The following is a 20,061-nucleotide window of genomic DNA, read 5'->3' as shown; positions in this document are numbered from 1 at the left end:
AAGAAATAGCTCCTTAGTGAGAATGTACCAGGTACTAGTTATCATACCAACAGAAAAAAAAGGCAACATGGCAGCTTCACATTTCACATGAAAGACTAGCATTAACTGGGCCTGGCTTTACTTTCATATAGAGTGGTTTTTATTTTAGACCCAAGCGAAAATGATTTCATACCAGTCATTTCTTCACATAAGATTTGTGTAGCATTAAAATTATTCTATGCTAAAGAGGCCATGCAGGCAAAAATGTTTAACTCTCTTCTGCCAAAACAGAAGTGCCTGTTTTTATTCCTGTCCAGTTCCCAAAGTAATACATACACCTTTGTTTATTGCACATCTTTCATACAAACCTGTGTATGTATTATATATATATATATTTTAAATACAGGACATATAAAAGGAGACTATGGCACTTTATAGAATACATGTTTAACAAAGATCATTCATTACACCACAGATGTTTGAAATGATACAAAACCCTTCACACATTTAATGTAACGTTGTGAATTAAAACACAGGTTTAAAGAATCCACAGACTCCAAGGCAAATATTTCTGCTTTAGAGTTCATTTAGAAGCCCAGCTTATCACAAAACTTTAAGCAACAGATGCAGGCAAAATAAATAAGACTTCTGGTATTAGCAATTGTTCTCTAAGAAAAATAAGCGGGATCTACAAGTGGTTTTTAAAGAGCTGTATAAAAGAATTTTGGTTTAGACTAGAATGATTTAAAATGGTCCTTTCAATCCAAAGTAAGTTTGTCTTATATAATGAAGTTTTCAAAAGATCTAGTATTCTTTTTTTTTAACTATTATAGTAAGTCAGTGTTCAGGTAGTTTTTAGTGGCTTAGGATTTTACTTGTGCAAGTGTCCTTTTTGCTCTTTGATAACATTCATATTAATGCAATAGTCATTTGTGACTTCTGTCAAAGAGCAAGTGATATGTTCAGAGGATTCTCTGGGCTTATGCCTAGGAGGAGAAAACAGATTAGTGTTAAAGATTTCTGTTAAAGATTTTTGCCAGTCCTGGAGTTTTCTGGAGTTTTCTCAAGGCTATTACCACTTGAGCTCACAGCACCACTTCTAGCTTTTTCTGTATATGTGTTACTGAGGAATCAAACCCAGGACTTCGTGCATGCTAGGTGAGCACTCTACCACTAGGCTAAGCTTCCAGCCCTGAGATTTTTTTTTTTTTTACAAAAAAAATTACTAAGATTTGCCTCATGACCAAATTTCTTTAAATGCCAAGTGTTGCTGATATTGGAAAATAGTTGCTATGTAGACACAAGAGTTTGGTTAGAACAATATAAATGGAGTCAGGGACAGGGCTCTTATTCCTATTTTTCATGTGCTTGGAGACATGATCCCTTGGTTGCTTAGGAGGAAACCCCTCCCTCTCTGGAAAAAGACCATACGGTTTCTACCTTGCTTATTTAAACTTTGATTCAAAGTGGTGAACTTACTGAAAAGTGATAATACCGTTCTTGCCTTTCATCTGTGAGAGGTAAGATGGTTTCTGGTATAGCCAAAGATCATAAATATAATAGTTTAGTTGCCTCTGCACCCAGGGATAGTTATAAACTCTCAGAGCTTAAAGAGGATTCACTAGGGTAAGGATGTAAAATGAGTCAGGGTTGTTTGCATAAGTGATAGTACTTAGTACACAGTATTGACAGTAGGAAAAGAAGGTGCTTAGTTAACTCTTTGTTAAACTTTCAAAACAAAACCTTAAATGAGCACATTCATAAAACCAAAGAGACTTGCTTTTAATCCTTCTAGAAGTCCGGCAGTTCCAGGAGTGTTTCTGTACCATTCTGCAAATCTTAAAGCTCACATAATGCTGGACTAGCTGTTTCTGCCTAGTTAGGTCATTCTGATTTCTATCTTCTGTAATCAATTATATTGGTAATTTATGGAAGCCAGCTTTTTTTTTTCCTTTTCTTGCCAGTCCTGGCACTTGAGCTCAGGACCTGAGCACTGTCCTTGGGCTTTCTCAAGGGTAGATCTCTATCACTTGAGCTACAACACCACTTCTGGTACCGAGGAATTGAACCCAGGTGTTTGTGCATGCTAGGCAAGCACTCTACCACTAGGTCAAACTCCTGGCTCCTGGAAGCCAGCTTTGTGATAGGACCTGCCAACACCAGTTTACAAAGTCATAGGCCACTATGAGCTCAATTAGTTTTACCTTCTGGATTTTCTTCCTCTCTGCACTGTCTACTCCATGCTTTCCTTGTGATAGTCTTAGTACAGCTATTTACTTATAGCAATTTAATGTTATTTCAGTCTATTTCAGAATCACACCAGAACTCAAAAAGCAGATGCTTTTTTTTCCCCATCAAGAACGCCATTCTTCTGCCAAAGGGGTTGGCAGGTGGCAGACGGATTTCTAACAGAGAAAGCTGTCCTTAAAAACTCAAGGTTCTGACAGCATCTTCCACTGGCCATCTACAAGAGGCCATGGCTGTCCCTGGAAGGAGGACACAGCCAGGTTTCCTTTGGCAATCAACCCCAGGGGAATTGATCTCTGAGGAAGAGGAGTCAGAGCTGGTTCAGGTACTACACTGGCAAGATTTTGTACTGTTTTTTTTTTTCTCATGTAAGGTACGGGTCCTTAATCTTTCTTTACATAAAAACTTCTAAAATCTTGGAGTGACAGTTTAGTTGATCCACTTTGCCCTGGATTCTACTCTGTTGCTGTGTCCTTTAGCACAGTCTGTCCCCAGTAAGTCTGTAGTCTTCATTTTAATCTTTAACAGACAACTTAAAGGAAACCAAGACAGTGACCCACAGACCTCATTCTGAGGCAAAATGCTCACAGGCATGCAGTTTTAAGGCAGAAATATGCCCTCACTGGCTGATGGTCTCCTCTGTGGCCAGAAGAAGGCTGCCATCACGATTCCATCCTTCATTGAGTCCTGGGGGAGGTGGAGTCTGACAGTAATACACAACCACAGTCAGGATTCTATACAGTGAGGTCCATCCCTTCTCCTTTACAGCATCTAACCCTTCTGTCTGCTTACTCTGCTTAGCCAGGTGGTGGTTTTGGAAGGTAAAGGCTCGTTCTCCATTGATTCAAATGATGACTGTTCCACTAGATCGCACAAGAAAGAAGATGGCATGTCTCTTCCAAACTAAAGGAGGCAGATAAGGTTTTTCCCCTCTTCGATTTCCTCCTGTACTTTGTCACTGGAGGTTGCAATTTCTGCTTGTGCAGAGAAGACAGCACAGATGAAAGTGAGGACTGTGCCTCCGATGGCTGTGTAAAAGGCCCATCCCAAAGAGCAGTCTCCAGGTCTGTAGGCAGATGCATAAGGTCCACAGTAGTCTATGGCTTTTTGGCAGCCCCAGCCCGCAGGGTAGAGTATTAACCCGAGGATAAGGAACAGACCTGTGGGACAGAAAAAATAAGGTGAAGTCCCGTGGCTCTAGTCCACGCTTCCCATTCAAACCTGCCCTAGGGTGGCCTGGTTTTCTTGTGTGTGCAGTAGCATCCCACTGCAATAGAAATTGCTAGGGACTGTTAATGATTTCTTGAGTCATATTTTTTTTTGCTACTCCTGGGGCTTCAACTCAGGGCCTGGGCACTGTCCTTGTGCTTTCTCAAAGCTAGAGCTCTTCCACTTTAGCCAAAGCACCATTTCTGGCCTTTTCTGTGTATGTAGTACTGAGGAATCAAATCTGGGTCTTTGTGTATGCTAGGCAAGCACTCTACTATTAGGCCAAACTCCTGGTCCCAAAAGTCATTTTGTAGCTGGGCACGGAGGTATAGGCTTACAGTTCCATCTACTTAGGAAGCAGAGGCCATCCGAGGCAGAGTTAGAGACCCTGTATCAAAAATAGGATACAGACAAAAGGACTGGTTGTATGGATCAAGTGGGTGCAGTGCTTACCTACCCTGGCTAAACCCTCAGTTCACTCTCCAGTACTGGAGGAGGGGGGAAAATGGATTAGAAATATTTTTAGCTACTTTTATACATATAGCAAATCCATCAAGTCAACTTTTTATTTACAAGGCTCTACTGCAATGAACATTTTAAGGCAGAGGTTGACAAACTAAGGCCAAATGTGGCTTTATGAATTTTACTAGAACACAGCCATGTACACTTATTTACAAACTAAATGAGAATAAAGGTATTGGTGCTTGAACAGCAAAGCAGATGTTCATGTTGAAGATTACATGGTCTTCAAAAAAACCCAAAACATTTTCTATCTGCAATTTTTGTAAAAAGAGTTGTTAGCCCACCGTTAGCCTAAGGGAAATCATACAGACCTGGTTACATGTCAGAGACAAAACCCTTGACCAAACATGAACCTAAGCCAGCAAAGAATCTGAATTAGTGTTTGGCAGCAGCCCAATTACATGCCTGGGAATAGGAGGTTCTTTATAAGTAAAGAAACAAATGGCAGGGCCAGGAATTTGGCCTAGTGGTAGAGTTCTTGCCTAGCATGCACGAGGATCCGGGTTTGATTCCTCAGTCCCACATACAAAAAGCTGTAAGTGCTGCTGTGGCTCAAGTTGTAGGGCTCTAGCCTTGAGAAAGCCCACGGACAGTGCCAAGGCTCTGGGTTCAGTCCTCACGACTGGCAAAAAAAAAAAACAAAAACAAATGGCGAGTTTTGTAAGGATTTTCTGAATACATCTCTAAGTTTAGCCTTTATAGTTTTGTTGACCCCCATTACTGTCACGCCAGGCATCCATTTTCTGACAGTTTACTAATGAGTGATTTTACTGCAACAAGCGAGACAGAATTTTCTTTAGCATATGTGAGCTATGATCTTGTGGGGTGCCTGGCTGGCATCACCCAAGACTTGCCTCTGCATGCCACTCACCAGTGCAAGCTGATCAAGAAGGCCTGGCCCCCCATTTCAAGTCCTTCATTTCACCTGCATGCTGCTGACAGAAAGGTAGGTGACTTTATTCTTTGTGGCAGGAAAAAAAAAATTAGTTCCTCTAAAAACTGAGATAATCAGGAGTGCTAAATCCTAACCAACAAGCTTCCTTTGGGATAGCATTTTTTATCCCCTGTGCATCTTGACAAGCATGTTTCTCTTTCTACCTTGAAAGTTTTGGTGTGGTAAACCCAAGAATTTCATTCAAGTCATGCAGTCATCTCACCTCTCACCTAGAACATGACTGCTGTCTGTGGCAGTGTGAGGCCTGAAAGAAGGTTGGGGGCAGAGTTTCAAGCCACCAAGTACAACCTTCATAGTTGTTGTCAACCTAGTATGGCACCATCTTACGCATAGAATGGCTTGTGGTTCTGACCTGCTGCATTCGGGGGTATTGACTCATGTGCTCCCTGCCTGAAACACAAAGGAAGCCTTTCCAAAACATAAGCTCTGGGCACAGTGCTCCACAGGCTTGGGTGTCAGAGCAGCTTATGGAGACTACACTGGTCTGCTGGCATAAGGAAGGTGGTGGGTATCTGTAATCAAGTCAAAGGGTCCTATGTGCAGTCTAGTGGACACAAACAGTATGAGGTTAGAACATAACAGCAGGATGGAAAGGACATGACTGAGACTCCCTAAATTAAATGTTTCAGTCAGCAGCTCTTACTAAAGTAAGATATTAAAGTAAGATGTAGTTGAAATCCAAGCCCCATCTTTCAGCAGAGCAACCTTAGAAAAGGATGGGGTTTTTGTGTGCCAGTACTGGGCTTTGAACTCAGAGCCTGAGTGTTGTCCTTTAGCTTTTTGTTCAAGGCTGCTACTCTCTGTCATTTCAGCCACAACTCCACTTCTGACTTTTTACCGGTCAATTAGAGATAACAGTCTCATAGCCTTTCCTGCCCAGTCTGGCTCTATTATCTTCAGCTCTCAACCTCTTGACTACCTAAGATTGCAGGCATGAACCACCACCCAGCTAGAAAAGGTAGGTGTGATTTTAACGTCTGACAAATACTTCCTACATTCATAAACAAAGCTGGAATGCAGCAGGCAGACCACAGAGTAAAGCCTCTTGCAAATCTCTCCAGTGTAAGTGTGTAGAGCCAGCTTGCTTTTTGAAGGCATTTCAAAAGGCATGACTTGGGGAAGACACAAGGATAGCAGGCTATAATTTGGAACTTTTGAAAGAACAGTTCTCCATTTGAATAGAAGTAGACTCAGCTGGAAGATCTAAATGATGTAACTACTTCTGAGGCCTATGTCAAACCCCAGTTAATTCTGTCTGCATAAAGCCTTACCCAGGCACAATGAAATTGCAGGCCCTGGGGCATGACCCCTGCTCTTCTCCTTTAGGTCAGTGTTCTTATTTTACAGTTAAGTATTCACTGGCAATCTGCTAGTACCTGGAAAGCATGTTGTGCTAGGTAGGCTCTAGCTGGTTTAAAGAGCACAGTGCTTCCTGTGGACCCCAGCTAGAAGCATGACCCTATTGCTCACAGAGCAGACTTGGCTTCTCAAGTGGCTGCCGTTGCCTTAATTTTTTTGGGGGGGAGGAGTGAGGGGTTAGTCGTGGGGCTTAGACTCTGGGGTCTGGGCACTCCAGCTCAAGACTACTGCCCTACCCTTTGAGCCACAACACCACTTCCTGGTTTCTAGAGGTTAACTGGGGATAAGAGTCTCAGGGTCTTTAGTGCCCAGGCTGGTTTTGAAACTTGATACTCAGATCTCAGCCTCCTGAGTAGCTAGGATTAAAGGCGTGAGCCACTGCACCCAGCTTATTGGCTTAGTTTTTGAATAAAGACAGCAGAAGGCTCTTCATAAAAGGGCGTCCTAAGTCTCTTGGAAGTCTCAGCTTGAGTACAGGTGGACATGAAGTCTACCTGGGTGCGTGATGAAACGCATTAGTGGTCTACTCTGCCCAGCACAGATGCTAAGTGAGCTGAAACCACCATTTCCCAGATGGGGCATGAAGGATGACTTAGCTCTTCTCAGGGCCTGGGGGAGGAGGCAGGTAGGAGAGCAGCTTGTGTAGTGACTTTAATTGATAACTGTTGAATTCTGGGGACTAAAAATATAAAATTAAAGTCTGTGATCAACAGTGGACTTCAAGTAGGCCAAAAGCTTGGCGATTCAGGTGGCCCTGTTAATAATGACTGCCACACAGAGGCAGGTGCTTGCTTTCTTCCCACTCAGTCGTAGCAGCTCACCTGGGAGGAAGGAGGAATGCAGGGAGCCCAAGACCCAGAGCTGGTGACCTGTGCTATGGCTGGACTTGTTAGGGTTGTGGCATAGTCTAAAGGACATCCTCCTCCTTGCCAAGAAGATTAGAAAAGGGTCTGTGGACCATGGGGCTGTGTGTGTGCTGAGGAACTCATCTGGTTAAGGTTGAGGGCATGCCTTCAGCCTTACGACTGGAATCAAAGGAAGTACAAAGAAACTTATGTTAGTCACTTAGACTCCCCTTCACATGCCACCCCAGGCTGGAAAAGTCTTGCCACCTTCACAGAGGGTGGCTCTTGTCCAGGCCTGCACGGGATCCTCAACAATCCCCCATGACCTCTGCTACCTTAGTCACAGTATCCTCCCAGCCGTTGAACTGACCTACACAGGAAGTTCCAGTCTTGCTGAGGAACCTAAACAGTACTTTGGGCTTAACTCAGGCAATTAATATGTGGTTCCCAGGAGGAACTGAACCCTTTCCCTGCCTTCCATTGCCTAAGGCTTGAAGCGGCTTAAAAAACACACGAGAAATAAGCAGTCCTATTTTTTTCAATAGTCATCACAGTGGGGAAAAGACAAGCTGTAAAACTGTAACCTTCACGAGCCTTTCTGCCCTGGGATCCAGTGTAAGTTGTCATCACAACGGATGGAGGGGGGAGGGATGGATCCAAGGGCACTTGACCCGCAGAGGTACCCTCAGACTTTACAGGTGTGGGGTGTTGTCAACAAGCGTAGAGGAAGGTTCTGGGGCTGTCCCATAGCCTTTCCCTCCTCTCCTTTGCCTGCTCCACACAAGTGCAGAATTTTCTACTTGTTGACCAAGTAACTGGCTTCCAGTCTTTGTGGATCACCACCTGTTTACAAAGGAGGGAATTTTCTGCCTGTGAGGTCTACATGCCAGCTCCTGCTCTGAGACTATCTGAACTATCTGAGCATGTGAGTCTGCAAGTACCACGCTCCTCCTTCACACAAGGCTCCAGCCTGAATCCACAGACACACCAGACCTCAGCTTGCAAAGGAAGTTTTCCTAAGGACAGTATCAGTGCAACTATGGGGAAGCCACAGGGAGCCAGACATGGAGCACCTCCATCAGCCTTAGTCAAGATACCACCCTGGGCTGGAAGTTTGGCCTAGTGGTGAAGTGCTTGCCTAGCATACACAAAGACCTGTGTTGGTACCACATACATAGAAAAGCCGGAAGTGGTGCTGAGGCCCAAGTGGTAGAATTCTGGCCTTGATAAAGTCCAAAGACAGGGCTCAGGCTCTGAGCTCAAGCCCAGGACTGGCAAAAAAAAAAAAAAAAAAAAAACCCAAAACAAAAAAAATACCACCCTCACACTATGAACACCCTAAGGACACAACTTCACACCCCTGAGGGAGTAGCCATAGCAGGCCACAGGCTGAGCAGCTAGGCTGATGTGGCCTCTACCTTGGAGGAGTGCCACGGAGCACGCAGAGCTTGTTATCTCCCACATTCTTGGCTGAGAGCTTATGTAAGGTGAGTAGAGTGGGACATGTCAGTGTCACAGGCAGTGATAATCAAGAGTTGTCACACTACGTAGGTCACTTCTGAACAGGCACTTTTTTTTCTTTTGGTTTCAAATCATGACCCCTGGAGTTTGTAATCATCCAAAGATACTCTCCATTCCAGTTCAAATGTCACTGCTCCCACTGTCCCACCAGCCTGCCTATGACACACTATATGTTTGTGTGTGTTTGCATATGAAACTAAGACTCAGGTATTGTTCTCAACCTTAGGGATAGAGTAATACCCTGAGTAGAGAAAAGCTGTACCACTCTTAGAACCTCCCATACATACCTTGCACACTTCCTGACAATTTAATGAAACATAATGCTGTCTTAACTGTTAACCTTGGATAGCTATGGTCAAAAGTTCTTATTTCTAACTCAAATAGCTATTAAAAAACTCTCTTAGGGCAGGATGGCAGTGGCTCATGCCTGTAATTCTAGCTATTCAGGAGACTGAGTATCATGGTTCAAAGCCAGACTAGGCATGAAAGGCGTGAGACTCTTATCTCTAGGTAACCACCAAAACACCGGAAGTAGGGCTGTGCCTCAAGTTGTACAGCACTAGATCTGAGCTAAATTGTTCAGGGACAGGCCTAGTTCAAACCCCATGACTGATAAAAATAAAATCATCCATCTAACATGATCCAAACACCCCATACTTCTCTGGAAGAAATGAGAAAACTCAACCCAGTGTCAGGTTTTTCACCTGAGTCACATCAGCTCTGTGTCAGAGTTCACTAAGCCTGAGCTGACCTGGCTTAGTACCCTGCAGTCTAGTGTCTGAGGCCACCCTGGCTCTTGTCCATGTGACCATCTCACATGAACCAAGCGACTGAATGGCCTCAGTCCAGGAGAAAGCTCAGAAACCTTCCTAAGCTTGGTAGAGGTATTACCTTCAACCATCAGGTTCAACAAATGCTAAAGGCACATGGTATAACCAAGGCAGGACCATTATCCTCACGTAGAGTTTAGGTTATTTAGCCTGTGCTGTTCTTCCAGTTTTTTCCCCCTCAATCACCGTAAGGCTTATGTCCTTCCTTCTCTATGGCTACAGTGCTCCGTGGATTGCACGTGATTCTGTGGCATTAAATTAAATACCCATTGCTACTGTCTCCTGAATTCTCACTACCAAGTTTAATTGCAAAGCTACATCTCCAATGGCCTGCTTGACCTACATCTGGATCTGTCCAGGTATTTAAGATTATGACCTCGCTTCCCTGTTTGCACCTTGGCAAACTCATCTCAGCAAATGGAAGTTCAGTTCTCATGCTCTTCAGGTATAAGGCACCTCTGAATGTGTTTCCTGCAAAGTCCACACGAGTCTACCAGAAAAACCTTTGTTTCAAGGATTCTTGTAGCTTGGAATATTTTGTTTTGCATGGCCAATATTTTTATTTCCTTCCAAGGCTTTGATTATGTCTCATTTTCTCCCTGACTATACAATGCTGCCCCCACATCACTACTCAGGTATACCCCAGCCTTTCTTACCCTGTGTAAACTGCTCTTTGCCCATCTTACCCATCGTCTTTAGCACTTGACTGACTTTGCCTATTTGTCTCCTCCAGCTTGAATGTAACTTGGATGAAGGACTTTGTGTCCCAATTGCCTGAAACAATGACTAATGTATAATACGTTGAGATTTATAAGTATTTGCCAATTACATGAAGCCAATGTGGGAAGTTCTTACCAAGTTCTGGAAATAGCTGAAATAAAGTCTTCATTCGCTAATGTGAATCTTGGTAGTTTTGGCTAACAGGCAGACCATTCAGATGCCAAACCATTTGTCTGACCTTTTACTTAACTGCTTATGCTGAAAACTACCTCCCCTGGCAACAGAAAATAGCAGTAAGTCAATTAAATGTAATATGTTTTCAATTGTCTAGAGGCCACTGTTTATCCATACAACTCTGAAATAGTTCCAAGTTTTCCTACTACTCACTGGGAACAGCCCAAAGGAGAGCAGAAAGTGGCAAAATGGAGAAAAGCAGGAAAAGGACAGGTGAGAAGATGAGGTTACCCAGCTGTCTGTGAGAGAAGGTAGTCTCTAACCAGAGTCTGGAGATAGGAAAGACTTCTAGCACTGCAGGAGCCAGCTGAAGACTGACAGATTGCAGACTGTCCCACCACCCAGAAACAAAGCTCCCGTGATTCCACGACAGGAATAGATCTAACCCTCAGACTCCTCTCTCTGTTACAGTGGTGTAGCATTCCAGGTGTACTGCAATCAGAGATAGCATTGTAACACATGCTGGATAACATTTACCTCAGTGTTTCCCTTTGTTTTCAGTCTGTATTTTTTCCCCCAAGTCATCTTCCATCCTGATGGTTCCGAGTCATTTTGGAAGTCCCTACAAGCCCTGTGAGGGTCGCCAGCTGTTGAGAAATGGGGGCATTTTCTTTCACAATATCCCAAGGCAGTGACCATGAGGAGGATATCTCAGCAGAAGGCATCTGGCTTCTTATCCACTGTATTGGCCATAGATTCTCTAGAAGAACATGGCAGGAGCTCTGCAGCCATTCTACAGTAGCAACCCTCAGTCCCCAGTACAGAGTTCAAGTAGGTTTCCACTACTCTTAGAATTTCATGGGTAAAAAATTGTAAATATTTACGAGTGAATTGGGAAGTCAACATCTTTTTTATCTGCTAATGTAAAAACATTGAAAATATTTCATAAAATTATCTACATTCCTTCACCCTTTTTGTTTACCTTAAAGAACTCTCCTTTATCAATAGATCAGACACTTTTAGTTCTCACTGCTTTGGTCTTACCCTTCTCCTTTCTATGGATTGGCGGTAATGTAGCAGAGTGAACCAGTATTTGAGTACTTGCACTGTATTTAGTATGAGGAATAGAGAGGCCCTCGTGAGGGGCTGTGGGTGTGCGGAGAACTAGTGTACATGAAAAGGGGCTGAGTCTTTACTGTTCACATACCAAAGATGATAGTAAGGAGGTTCTTTTTAAAATTTTCTCTTTCAAAAGTCTGATTGAGGGGCTGGGAGTTTGGCCTAGTGGTAGAGTGCTTGCCTAGCATGCATGAAGACCCAGGTTCAATTCCTCGGTACCACATACATAGAAAAAAGCCGGAAGTGGTGCTGAGGCTCAAGTGGTAGAGCTCTAGCCTTGAGAAAGTCCAAGGACGGGGTTCATGCCCTGAGCTCAAGCCCAGGACTGGCAAAAAAAAAAGTCTGATTGAAAATTTTTCTGTCACATCTAGCTTGCAAAGTGTTAAGAGTTCATGGGCAGGCTACATTAGGGCTCAAGTTTTTGACATTCAGTGACTCCTTCAAGAAGCCAGGCCAGGAGTTAGAAGTCTTGACACCAGTACTGAGAAGGGTTTTCAGTTGATGACTGAGTGCCTGTGTAGAAGACTACAGTAATATCAAAGGGTTTTTTTATTAAAGAGTTTATTAACATTGATGTTTACAAATATCAAAGGTTTTTAACTGAAATTTTATGACGGAGGAAGAGTAAAGGGAAGAGTTACTTTTAGGTGTTAGTAAAAAATTTTAAAGGTTGTACTTATGCTCAGAGGACTCTGGTATGATGGCCATTTTCTACGAACGCTCCTATGGTAGCATAATTGGCAAGGAAAGTCATCTTCAGGATGGGGAATAGAAACAAGATGACAGAGCAGTCTCACAGAATTCAGAATGACAATCAGAATATAGTTATGATAAAAAGAATCTCATAACTAAAATTCCCACAGAAAGTTTCTGCTGTAATTATTTGAATGGACAGTTGGTATCCTTAGGATAGAAGAGGCCTGGCTACCACTCTGCATTTTGACTTGAAAGTGTGTAGGAGAAGAGGACTGAGAATCAAACACAGGGTCTTATGAGTGGAAGTAAAGCAGTCTCCCACGAGCTACATTCCAGCCACTATTTTTTTTAGAACAGTATCTTACTATGTAGTCCAGGCTTGCCTTGATTTGTGATCCTCCTGCCACTACTTTCCAAGTGCTAGGAAATGTTGTGTTTTAATAGCGGCTTCATTGCCAGATGCCAATGGCTTATGCCTGTAAGCCTAGCTACTTTAAGAGGCTGAGATATAAGGATCATAGCCTGAAAGTACCCAGAGCAAGAAATTCCAGGAGAATCTTATCTCCAACTAACAACCAAAAACCCAGAACTGGAGCTATGGCTCAAGCTAAGCAACTTTGAGCTTAAGTTAAGGAACAGTGCTCAGGTCCCAAGTTGAAGCTCTATTACTAGCACATATATACACAAAAATTCTCTGTGTATTTTTAGATATAGTCTTTTGGGAGGGGCTATCTTCTGAAGAAGTGATTACTGACCCCTTAATAAAGCTGCTGGCATGAGGAAAGTATAATCCATGAACTCATGCATATGGCTGATTATACTACAACACAGTTGTTCATAGATGTGGATTCTTTTTAAAGTATTTTTACAATTTAGCTTACTATGGCTTAAGCTCTTAAAAGCCTGCCTGAACTGCTCATATTTATGTTTAATGGATTACTTGTTAATATGATTTGAACACAGATCAGCCATGGATGATCTAATAATTAGGTGGTTACCATGGCAAACAATGTCTACATTTTATTTGCATATCAATTGTTATATCTGGATTTGGAAAGCATTTGCAAATTTTCTTTTAGTAGTTACAAATGATTTTAAAGAAACATCCTAATTTGACTTTAGATTTTACAATCTGGTGTTATGGTTGACTTCTTCCTATAAATTTTTTGGTTTGGTTTCTGGTCCTTTAGGGTTTATGTGATTTCTAATATAGTTTGGGAACAGGAACTATAGATCTAAGCCTACAAATCTTTCCACTATGCATCTAAGAAATTTAATTCTGTCTTGGCCTACTGTAACATTTCTATATTCTTAGTCCTTTTTTTGGTAAAAATGAAAAAAAGAATCCTAGAGATTAACAAAGATGCAGTGCTAAATGTGTCATGTTCATGGTTGTTGGTTTTTTTTTGGAGGGGGGGTCATGGGGCTTGAACTTGGCTTAGGCACTGTCCTTGAGCTCCTCTGCTCAAGGCTACTGCCCTACCATTGAGCCAAGCCCCACTTCCCATTTTCTAGAAGTTAATTGGAGATTAGAGTCTCAGGTTTTGTGCCCAGGCTGGCTTTGAACCCCGATCCTCAGATCTCAGCCTCCTGAGTAGCTAGGATTACAGGCGTGAGCCACAGCGCCTGGCTCTTTTTTTAAACTTGATTAGTACATGGTACTGCTAGCCTGGAAGTGTTAAAAGAATCTAGAGCCCCCTTTCAGTGGCTAAGAAGCCCCCAATGGGAAGAAAGTGCATGCTTCCTATACTTCTCAGAGGAAATTTCAAATTGGGCAAGCAAGGTAACACTGCATTCTCAAAGAAGCTCTGAACTTTTCAGGTATGCAATTATGGGTGGAACACTGTTTTCAGTGCCCCTGTTTCTATTCTAACAGCGAATCTAGTTCTTTTGGCTAGGCTTGAATGAATAGGAGAGTAATCCAAATGGAAGTTGGCAATAAATTGGGTTGAGGTCATCACCTTGTGAGGCCTGTGAGTTCCTGTGAGAAACACGAATGGGAATGCCAGTCCTGGGCAGTGCTCAGGGTGCATTTCCTAACCAGTCACTTATCCATACATACAAATTCACCACAATCTAGGCAATTCTACAGAAGCAAAAACAAACCCATCTTCCCAAATTCTTTTCCTATTCCTCTTTTTGCTAGTCTTGAAGCTTGAACTTGGTCTGGGCTCTGTCCCTGAGCCTCTCAAGGCTAGCGCTCAACCACTTGAGCCACAGCACTACTTCCATTAGTTTATTGAAGAGTCTCACAGACTGGGCTGGCTTTGATCCATGATCCTAAGATCTCAGCCTCCAGAGTAGGTAGTAAGCTTGAGAAATCAGTGCCTGTCTTCCTTTTTTCTTAACTACTTCACTCACTTCTAGGAAAGCTGAACCCCACACTAGCTAGGCCTTTAGTCACCATGGCAAAAAGTTCCCAGGGTTATTCCATTCCTGCAGGGCCAGAGTGAGCCCACAGCAGTCAGTCTAGTCAGACTGGTGAGGCAGCTAGCTCACTGAGGCAATCCTGCTGGACTGAGACCGTGCAGAAGCAAAGAGGCCTGTAAGGGAAGACTGGAAGTCAGCAGGCAGCCAGGCCCAGCAGCTCATATGCTAGTCCAACCCCCATGAGGTCCCAGTGGAGAAGTCCATGCCAGCACAAGTGAGCCAAATCCTGAGCTCATTTTAATGGCTTCTGTCCCAAACCTGAGTCACTGGGGATTCCATGGACTTGTAAGTAAGGCCTACATGTATCCAAAAACAAACTGCTTGATGCTGTCATGGAAAACCTAGATCTTTGCATTCTACAGTTTCACTATGGATTACATCCAGGTCACAACCTAAGGAAGACAGCTGGCAAAAAAAATAAAAAAAAAAATTAGCTCTGCTGGCTGGTTACCCAGCTTTGGTAATGAATCCCAAGGGGGATCTGAACCCATGTGTGGCTCTGGCTCTGCCAAGTCCTCGACATGCTCCCACCTAGTGAAGACCAATAAGCCTAAGATTTACATTGCCAAGGGAGTCTGAAAAACCACCTGCAGTCAGACATGCTAGAGGGAAGCTGCTGCCAGAAAGAAAAGGAACAGAGAGGAGAGTGTCATGGAAGGAGAGTGGGAATGAAGACAACTTTCCTTTTGATACTCTTGTTATCTCCTGCTTTTTATTTTTTTATATTTTTTATTGTAATTAATAAAAGGGCTACATGATATTTGCCAGATAGAAGGTTCATTAATTCACATACATTGATACCCTTTCACATGTCTTGGTACCCATTACCCTCCCCCCCAACCCCCACCCGTCTTGGTTTTCCCCCCTTCCCTATCAAATTTCAAATAACCAATATCTCCTGCTTTAAAAAAAAAATGATGTGAGGTCATAGCCCAGCCCTGTTCTGCACCCTGTAGCTAACATAGGCCGACCCTCGTGATTTCAAGAGGATATGGTCGGTTCTAAAGATTTCCTATTCCTCAGAAGTAGCAAATTTGGGAAATGAAAATATGCTAAAATTTGCTAAGAAAGCTTCACTCAAAAACTGCATGGGGAATGTATTCCCATTTCACAAGTGATTTTAAAAAAAATGGCTTTCAGGAGTGTGGTAAGTTGGTCACTGTTTTTTTATCACTACTTTGTTTTCAGCACTAGGGTTCGAACCTCAGGCCTCATGTTTGCTTGGCACTCTACCACTTGAGCCATGTCCCTAGCCATTTTGGGCTTTGCCTTGGTTTTAGAAAGAGCCTTGGTTTATCTTCCTTTGGTTTACACTTTCCTAGTAGCTGTGCCATTACATGTATGCACCATAACACCTAGCCCTATACCCTTAATTACTATTGAGAATAAATGCCAGTACCAAGGGCCTACAATGCACCAGTATTTAGCAAACACTATTAGGCCTTGAAGGCAATTCAAGTTGATTATCTTGTTAACTTAGTAGCATTTTTTTTTTTTTTTGGTTGGTTGTGAGGCTTAAACTCTGGGCCTGGCCGCTGTTCCTGAGCTCTTAGGCTACTGCCCTATCCCTTGAGCCACAATGCCACTTCCGGTTTTCTAGTGGTTTAATTGGAGATAAGAGTCTCTTGTTCTTTAGTGCTGGGGCTGGCTTTGAACGGTGATCCACCATGCCTGGCACTTGGATAGGAAACAGTAGGTTCTTTTTTTTCAACACACAAGTGGCTTTTCATTGAAGCAACATATTAGCTACTAAAATAAAATGGCAAAATTTTAATGATTCATATTTCATCATATTTTAAAAAAATGTCCTTTTTGCCAAGTGGAATTCTTGTGTTACTCTGGCAATAGGTTCCTATCTCCCCATTTGCTTCCATGTGAGCAGATGGGGTTGGGCGTGGGAGAGTGAAGCTGGTGCCGCGCACAGCTGCAAGTCTATGTCAAAGGCTGCACTCACCAGGTGCTGCAGCAGCTGGACAGAGAGGAGAGAAAGAGTTGCTTCACACACTCTTCTGACTCCTCAATCATCTAGTCCAGGCCCACTTACACTGACTTAACTGCTTGATATAGAAAAAAAAACAAAACAAAACAAACATCTACTGAGCCACACATCAGAGTTGTCCCTCTAAACAGCAGAAGGCTCCATCCTTTCTTATGATCTTCTCTTCCTTGCCTGCTACTAGATAGGCTGCATAACAACACAAACTACTCTTCCTGGGTTTCAGTGCTTGGCCTCAGACCACTGGCCCCTAGAGAGCAGAGTGACTAGACAGGAATTGCCTCCTGCCAAGTTAAAATTGTGAGTAATTTCAGAAATTCTGAGATACTGCCTAAGTCATTGGGGGTAGGAAATGAGTTTCTTCTGAAAACTTACTTTTGGAAGAGGCAGATAAGAGTGGAAGGGACACCCCCAAGGGGACTTAACTTTTTTTTTATTGTTATCTTTCAGTAGGTGTACAAAGGAGTTGCCATTCGCAGTTCATGAATACAGTACATCTTGCTCAATGCCTTAGTCAGTAAAACTCACTACTTATTCATGAATACCTAGGATATACACTCTAAATTTTGTGCAAAATAAATGTACTTTACATTTATGTAAAGCATCAAACAACACGATGAATGTTAGGCTAACCCTTTACTAAAAGATGCCTCCACTTCACTTCTAAACTCCAAAGAACAGGTATTTTAATATTGGTGCTCAGGAATCCTCCTCATGCTCTGAATGGCCATTGGTTTGCTGGAAAGCTGTCCCCCAATTCTCACTACTAGACTCTCGCTGTATATACAAACTAATAAACCCACATGAAGGGAAGAAACCATGTAAGATTTTAAATTCAATACAGTAGGCAACGTTAAATCATCCTCTCAAGTCAACCAGGGCTCTAAACAAGATTAATAAATTGTGTGTGTAGGCTTCAATTTATATGTGTGTTTGACTTTTGAAAAGACTTTGGAAATACTTTACAAAGGTCTTAGGATAGATTTGGAGGCACTGTCTGAGAGGTGAAATGTTGAGCCTGACACCTTTCAGATTGCAGCAGTGAATCAAAAGGGGACAGACAATAAGCTCCACTGGGCCAAAAGTCGAAGATTTAAACATTTTTAAAGTAAGGTCATATTTTCCAATCCCCCTCTTTCAGAACAGGAATGCTAAGGTCTAAAGAGGTAGTTTGTTTTATCTGGTCTCTCAGATTCCCAGAGTGCTTATGTCTGCCAGGGCCATTCATGTACACTAATCCTGGGAGATACATGAAGGTCCTCTAATCCTAGTTACTACTAAGGAGGTTTGAAGCCAGCCTGAGTGGGAAAGTCCATGGACTCTTATCTCCAATTAGCCATCAAAAGCCTGGAAGTGGAGATGTGGCTCAAGTGGTTAGATGCCAGCCTTGACCAAAAAGCTAAGGCCCTGAACTGAAGTGTCAATACTGAGCACCAAAAAAGATTGTCATTTTGAGACCCTGAGTGTCTGAATGTGCATGCCCAGGCCAATCAAAGACAGAAGGGTCCTGAGGCTCTTGGCGCATTCCCCACATCCTCCCCACAAAACCCTATCACAGTAGGCCCCTAAGGCTTGAGAAACCAAACACAGTTATCTTATCAGCTATTTGAAAAACTCTTGTCATTTGATCTGTTTATTTGGAAGCTAGCACTGCAGAGCTCAAGCTTTTGCTCTAAGGCAGACTAGAGTTCATTCATTTGGGGTCTGTTTCTCCACAGCCCTGAAGGCAGAACTCTGGCTCATCATGGCTGAAGAACCCTCTGCCCTGGGTACTCTAATGGCTCAGTATGGCTGTGATGGATTCCTGCTCATAAACAGGTTGGTTAGAAAGTAAACACCTGTTCCCCCAAATCAGACTTAGTCTGCCCCATCTCCTTCCACGGGATGTCACTTAATGCAGCACAAACAAAAGGCTGTCCCTATGATCTACCATTAGTCCTCTGGGGAACTTACAAAATGCAAAAGGTGGTAGCCCTGTTCCAGCAATGCACAGTCTTCCCCTGGGTCACTGAAAAGAGCTCTAAGTTTTCTAAGTTTTCTTTCTACCTATTTCCCACAAGATCAGTAATGAGAAACTCCCAGAAAGTGGAAGTATGCTTGCATTTTCTCATCTGATCTCAGGGAACATTCTATCAGGCTCCTATGAAACCATTTACATGAGAACATAATCATTAAACACAAAGCATCTGATGCAAATTCCTTCCTAGCCTACCAGGTCTTCCCAGGCCCCCGAGTTGAAATTGCGGGGGGGGGGGGGGCGGGGGGGGCGGTGGAGGGAGTGCTTTCACTGTCCCTACTGTATACAAGGTCCTTAACATTTCTTGGGAGCTTGCTGCAGGAAGGACTTGGCTCACCAAATTTGTCTGGGACACGAACGACACAAAGCACACTTTGAATTTAACCAGCAAAGCAAAAGTAGGATTCCAACAACCCGGACTGGAAGGAAACACAAGCTAAGCAGGCGGGAAGTCACTGCCATGCCTGCGTAGATCACGTCTTACAGAGGGAGCACAGGTGAGGGACACGGGGGAAAGAGACCATGTCCCCACACAGGCCAGGAACACAATGTCAGCAAGAAAACCTCATCCCACAGCTCCTGGAGCTGCCGGAAGGAGTGGGAATCCACAAGTGCCAGGTCGCCCCCGCTGGCCGGGCTCCACCCCGCTCCCCCGCGCGCTTACCTGCGATTCCTTGCAGGAGCCCGCAGACGTTGAAGATACTTTTCTTCATGATGCTCTGCACGCACATGGTGAAGACGGACACCAGGGCCACCACGCAGAGAATGAAGATCCCCACGGCCAGGAAGATCGCGGTGGCTTGCCAGAAGCCGCTGGCGATCTCGCCGAAGCTCTCGGCGTAGGGCCCGCACAGCGTGTCCCGCGGGAGGTGCTGCACGCCCGGGTTGCGGATGCAGCGGGCGTAGATGCCCAGCGTCGGGTGGTGGGGCTCCGAGGCGCCCGCCGGCTCCGGGCCGCCACCGCCGCCGCCGCTCCGGCTCTTGGCTCTCCCGATCAGCCAGTCCGCGCTCATGAAGGCGATGAGCTCCGCAAAGGCCACCACGATACTCAGGAGGGTCCAGAGCATGGAGCGGCAGGTGACAATGACATGACACATATTGGTGCTCACGGTGGGAAAGGCAGGAGTCCGCGGGGTCAGTTTTCTTTTTTAAAGCTGGCTGTGGGGGGCGCGGGAGGAGGCGGCGACGGCGGCGGGTCGGTTCACTCCGGGGGACCGGCGGCGTTCATGCTGAGTGCCACCACGTCCAGAACCCAGCGGCCAGCGCGGCCTCACCTAGGGCAGAGCAGAGAGCAGGGCGTGAGCGGCTCTCGGGCCCCGCCTCCCCGCCCGGTCCGGCCCGCCTGCCTGCCGGCCGCGCGGCCCCGCCCCGGGACGCCCTGGACGCCCGCCACCTTCCCGCCTCCCGGCAGTGCGGGGTGGTGTCCGAGGGCATCTGCCGGG

General features: G+C 44.3%; 1 protein-coding gene across 1 annotated transcript; it reads right to left on the bottom strand.

The window, feature by feature from the left end:
- Positions 1 to 1,037: 1,037 nt before the first annotated feature.
- Positions 1,038 to 19,887, bottom strand: Lhfpl2 (LHFPL tetraspan subfamily member 2). Its single transcript, XM_090331719.1, has 2 exons — positions 19,284 to 19,887; positions 1,038 to 3,386 (listed from the first exon to the last, which is right to left on the bottom strand). The coding sequence occupies exons 1-2, from the start codon at positions 19,714 to 19,716 to the stop codon at positions 3,130 to 3,132; spliced, it is 690 nt and encodes a 229-aa protein (XP_090187845.1). The 5' UTR covers positions 19,717 to 19,887; the 3' UTR covers positions 1,038 to 3,129.
- Positions 19,888 to 20,061: the final 174 nt, after the last annotated feature.

This window comes from Megascapheus bottae, chromosome 4 (genome assembly GCF_031878675.1).
Source record: "Megascapheus bottae isolate mThoBot1 chromosome 4, mThoBot2.hap1, whole genome shotgun sequence".
Taxonomy (NCBI): Eukaryota; Metazoa; Chordata; class Mammalia; order Rodentia; family Geomyidae; genus Megascapheus; species Megascapheus bottae.
This window is presented reverse-complemented; position numbering and strand designations above follow the sequence as displayed.